General features: G+C 42.1%; 1 protein-coding gene across 2 annotated transcripts in view; it reads right to left on the bottom strand.

The window, feature by feature from the left end:
• Positions 1 to 1,903, bottom strand: part of Stk11ip (serine/threonine kinase 11 interacting protein) — a 17,091-nt gene extending 15,188 nt beyond the window's left edge. Inside the window, exons 1-2 of one of the 2 annotated variants that reach the window (XR_004517528.1) lie at positions 1,738 to 1,812; positions 1,492 to 1,577 (exon numbers count right to left, since the gene is read on the bottom strand). Coding sequence is in view for 1 of the 2 variants with exons in the window: in XM_010611815.3 (XP_010610117.1) it covers positions 1,492 to 1,552 (61 nt within the window). In the remaining variant the exon portion in view is untranslated. Of the gene's footprint in view, positions 1 to 1,491; positions 1,578 to 1,737 lie in introns of both variants that reach the window. The other variant, XM_010611815.3, reaches the window with a different exon arrangement.
• Positions 1,904 to 5,585: the final 3,682 nt, after the last annotated feature.

Below are 5,585 nucleotides of genomic sequence, written 5' to 3'. Positions count from 1 at the left end.
AAAAAAAAAAAAAAAAAACCACAAAAAAAAATCAAATATAAGGTCAAAGGATATTGCAGAAATAGTACAGAGGTTCCCTATACCCTTTGCCTAGTTTCCTCCAACATTTATATTTTACCTAACTATAATACAGCATCAAAATCAAGAAACTGATACTGGCACAATATGTACAGTACACAGTTCTATACTCTTTGTACAGGTTCCTGCAACTATCACCAAAATTAAGATATAAAACTATTCCACCACCACAAAGATCTCCTTTCTCTTTATAGTCACTACTCATACACTCCGTCATCTCTAATCACTGAAGCTATATCAGATTCTTGTCAAACAAATTAACAAACACTAACCTTGTATGAAGGATTGTCTATGTACTAGATATTAAGGATAGAAAAAAAACATGGTTCAAGGCCTGGTCCCACCCTCAAAGGGCTTCCCAGTTTAGAAGAGAAGACAAGTGCATAGTCATTGATAGAAGCCAGAAAATAGAACTGCTATAAAGACTCCATAGATAACCACCAATGGAAGTTCACAGAGATAGACAGCAGCCAACATTAACTGGGTAACACATGCCAGATGATTTTGCTACCACATTTAAGCCTCATGTGGATCTCCCTAAAAGAAACACCATTAACCTCATCTTACAGATATGAAAATTGAGGCTCAAAGAAATTAAGAATCTTGACTGCAATCATACTGCTAATGGGAAGCTGCCACTCTGTCCATTCTCAAATCCAAGGCATTTGTACCACAACTGAAGCCAACCTCCTATTAAACAAATACTGTGATTCATGCATGGCATGGTGACACACACTTGTAATCCCAGAACTCGGGAGGCTGAGGCAGGAGGACTGCCAAGAATTCAAGGCCTGCCTGGATACACATCCAGATCTTGTCTAAAAAAAACCCCAAACAAACAAGCCAAATAACTACTGTGACTCCACTGTGCCCAGGCACTGAAAGAAACAATTATAATAAAAATAGCTACCAGTTTTGAGCACTTGCTGTATGTGCATACCCTGCACTACTTTCCATGAATTAAACTTAATTTCCATAACTTTTTCGTTAAGTGCAATCAGATGACAATCTGCTGGGGAGAAAAACTGAGTTTGGAAAACCTAATATAGCCAAAAAGGCAGGTTCCAACCCAGGCAGGACTGACTCCAAATCTTGAGCTTTCAGCTACAAGGCACCATATGATAATAATTAGGATCAGTTCCTGTTCTCAAGGAACTTAATGTCAAGCAATGATCACTTCTCTCTGAGAGCATCAGAATGCATGGAAGAAATGGCACCGGAATTTGATCTCTAAGGATGGACAGTGTTAGACTGTCAAAGACAGGATACTGTAGGCAACGCATTAGGGCGAACAAACAACTCCAACACCTCGTGATCCAAGCAGTCTTAATTCCATGACTGTTAGGGCGTGTCTCTGAGGTCGGAAGCACCCTTGCCTCGCCTGAAGCCGAGAGCAACAGTTGGTCCACTCACCAGACTCCCGTAGAAGCTCCGCAAGCTTCCACACCAAGGAATCCCTTGCTACGGTTGTCATGGCCACGGGACGCTGGGGGCGGAGCCTGGGAAAAAGAGGAAGCGGAAGACCCTCAGGTGGGTGGTGGTGCCAAAATCCTAGAGTGTTCCCGCAAGCTGAGGCGTTTCGGGAAGAAAAAAGACAGAAGACAGAAAGAGCGTCCTCTTGCCCTCTCCAGAAACCTAAGACTGGCCAACCATACTGACCGTTGTGTCCGGCCCTCCAACCAGCTCTGCAAGCTTTCCCTTGTGATGGACAGGAAGTCCAACCCCGGAAGTAAGGAGAGTGAAAGGACGACGGGAAACACATCTTCACAGCCGAAGCCACGCCCAAGGCTCTCGGAGGAGAAGGCGGTCGGTCTGTGGTTGGAGCTCCCTGGGCTAGGACTCCACCCTCAAGCTAGGCCCTCGGCGCCCCTCGGCACCGTCTGTCTCGCACCACCTGGTCTCCTCCTTGGCCCCCCTCCCCAGCACCCCTCCCCCTGCCCTGGGCCAGCGAGGAAAGCCTGACTTGTTTGCAGACTGCACTGAGAAAAAGCAAAGTTTGGAGAATGGAATTTTCTGCTAATGAGGACAAAACTCATCCAAAGTTTTCCAGTTTTCCGAAATGGAAAACATCCATTTTCCAGTTAAAAAAGGACGTGTCCGCCGTGTGAAGGAGATTTTTGCTCTGTGAAAGAGCTGAGCCGTAACGGAGGTGCTGCCTCTAGGGTCCCTTTGACTCACTTTCCTTTGTGTCTCTAAACTCCGTTTTCCTTCAACCATAACCAGACTCTCAAATTAGCCACTGGTAACGTTCACGTGAACCTGGTCCCTTTTTTGTAGTGTTTTATCTTATCACACCCCAATCAAAAATTTCTCCTTCCCGGTTTGAAAATGAAAAAACAGGTTCCCAGAGGCTGGGTTGCTTGTGAAGGTCGTTCAGTTAATAACCGACAACTCGAAGACTGCTAAAGTTTCATGGTTCCCAGTTACGTGTGTAGCTTTTACCGGGCTCCCAGTCAACTGCTGAAGCAGATAAAGAAAAATATCAACTGAATTTCTGGTTTTCAGGAAATTTTTTTGCTTTTTTTGTTTTTTGTGGTACTGGGGATCAAAGTCAGCACCTTGGGCTTTCAAGGCAGAAGCAGTGCCCCTGAGCTAAATCCCCAGCCCTTTAAGAAATTTCTTTTCAGAAGGGACAAGGGGAAAAAAAAAGAATAGGAGAAAAAAATGGAAACAAAGCTTTTGTAAATAAGGAAGGCAAGAAGAGTTGAAGGGAGGGGGGAATGAGAAAAAAGCAAAATATATCACAGATACAAGTGTCCTCTGATAATTGTTGTCATGTCTCTCTAAAATGTATCAATAAATGTTTTCCTTCAAAAAAATTATCTTCATTCCAAGTTGCCAAATTTGAAGGATTTTGCTTTCTAAAAACAATATTTCAAATAGCTACATATGCCTACAATTTAGCATTTGCTGCTTATTATGTGTGGCCTGAGCCAAAACCCTGAAAGATGTGGAAATATATCATGAACAGCAAAGCAGTGTACTTAAAAAGCCAGAGTGGGGGCTCAATAAATTTTTATTGAGTTAGTCCCATAACTTGGTGTTTGTCAGTCCCGTTTATCAATCACCTGGAACTAGAGAGGGTGAGGGCTCCCATACTGTAACTGCCAACCCATCCTCTTGGGCGAGAAACAAGGTTCTTTTGAGATTGCTAACACTGCAATACCTGGAAATCTGTTTTCACCACCCACCACACCCCAGCCCACAGTTATTCTCTGAGAATTCCTCCATTTATAGGAGTAGCCCCTGTTGCTAGATTTGTTCTACATCCTTTTGCTTCCAGAAATGTCCAAGTGAGACAAAGAAAACTGAACTACAGAGGGCAAGAATAATAGATCTACTAAGAGAAGAAGCAACAGAAGACTATACAGTTGTTTCCTCCATGCACACCCCCCCACCTTGTGCACACACGCCCACCCCTTGTGAGGCCCACTCCCCCTTTCTGTCCTTGGCCTGCCGGGGCGCCTTGGCTGCCTTCCAAAAAAAATCTCTCACTTTTTCCTTAATCAGAATGTACTGTAAATCGCTCCCATAAGAACCTTGACTGAGGCAAAAACTTCTTTTTGAAAAAGGAAAAAGAAAATCCTGTTTTACTGTAGCAGTCAAAGTGATATGTGTACATATCAAACCTTTTGAGAAATATGTCAGAACATGATCTAAATAAGTGAGAAATTATATTCCTAGGGGGAGGATTCAGTGTTATAATGATTCAATATTATAATGATGCAATTGCAAAACTAATTTCAGTGTGTAGATTTTGTAACTTGACAAGTTGATTCTAAAATTCAGCTGGAAGACTAAACACTGGACACAGCCAAGAAACACTGAAGAAAAATAAAACAAGAGGCACTAACAGGGGCCTTGTCCTACCAGATATAAAATGTCCAATAAAGTCACAGTGACCAAAGCATTGTAATAATGACAAAAGAGATAGACAAATATTAATAGATCATAGTACAGGAGTAGCTTTGATTACATGGAAATTTTTTCCTACAAATGATAAAATTGACTTTAAATCAATTGTGTAAGTAGTGATTTGTTCAATAGTTTTGGCATAACTAGATGACCATCTGGAAAAAGCTAAACCCTTTACATCCTGCACATTAAATTCCAGAAAGATTAAAGGGCTAAACATCTTCTTAAAAAAATTAAGTCTATGCAGTCTTTCAAGTTTGAAGTTCAGATTTACTTATTAAGGGATTACCTATTAAAAAGGTGTGCAACGTCATTTTTAAAAATGTTATTAGTAAATTTACATAATTTATTACCATAATTTATTATTGTAACTGAAAGTGTTTTCTCAAAAGTATTTTGTTCAACAGTCTTCTGAGTTTTAGTCCCTGACACTAACACATGACCTAAAATCAGAAATGTGAAGCTTGTTCTTCCAAGCACCTAAACAAGACCCCTCACATAATCATGGATCTAGTGGTATTCACAAGGCACAACTCATAACCTCATGTTCCGCCTCATTACAGTAGGAGACAGCCTCTGTTGGTAGTTTCCCTGCCACCCAGAAGTTCTCTGAAATACCCTCTGCGAATACTTACAATAAAAAGGAGTACAGAAAGATGCACCAGTTACTAGCTTAGGCTGTGGACATGAGAAAGGAGAAAAAGGGTAGTCTTGAACAAGAATGACAAACTGAACTACAGCAGAACACAGACTTCAGATCCTGGTCTAAAACCTGCTTGCTTCTGATACTTTGGAGTAGGCAATGCCTAGGACTGTTGCCCACACAGGAACAGACGTCACTATTCATCTTTAGGACATGGGCTACCCTCATAACTTCCCCATTCTGATATTACAGCTTCCAACAGAAGATCAGATGACTGAAATCTAAGGATTCCTCCAAAATGAAAATTTCATACTTAGGAGTGAGAAGAGTGAAATTGGATGAACTACTTGTTCATCAACTTAATATCTTCATGGAGTGTGGAAAGGAGACAGAAGAGAATGAGTAAGTGTGAATATGACCTACACAAATAGAATATTGACAAAGAGTTTGTACTAGAGAGGAGGGCATGTGTCCAGCACCCTCAGCCCCAGGACAGAGTGGTCAAAAACAATCCTTTCTGCATGAGGTACTCCACTGTGTCTCTTGGCTCTGCTACCAGCCCAGGCCTCAAAAGACTTGCTCAGGAATTTGGCCAGCCACCAAAGTCAAACAGGCAGGACCCATCAGCAGCATTGGAGAAGGTCTGGCCTAAGAACTCTGTATTAGACTGTGACCAAGCAAGCTCACTGAAGTGTAGTTTCTGGAGAGAATGGACTGAACTCGAGGAGTAAAGAAGGAAAACAAGAAAGGCAGAAGCCAAGCTCATTGCAAAATCAGAAAAGATGGGGCCTGAAAATAGCAGACTGAAAAGGAAGCAACCCTGGGCTTGGTGGCGTGTGTCTATAATCCCAGCACTTAGGAGGCTGAGGCAAGAGGATTGCCATGAGTTTGAAGCCAGTCTGAGCTACATAGAGTTCAAGGCCAACCTCAACTAAACAGTGAGATCATG

This window comes from Fukomys damarensis, unplaced genomic scaffold (assembly GCF_012274545.1).
Source record: "Fukomys damarensis isolate Sample0158 unplaced genomic scaffold, DMR_v1.0_HiC HiC_scaffold_16, whole genome shotgun sequence".
NCBI classification, from domain to species: Eukaryota; Metazoa; Chordata; class Mammalia; order Rodentia; family Bathyergidae; genus Fukomys; species Fukomys damarensis.
Note: the sequence above shows the minus strand (reverse complement) of the source record. Positions and strands in the feature narration are given on the sequence as shown.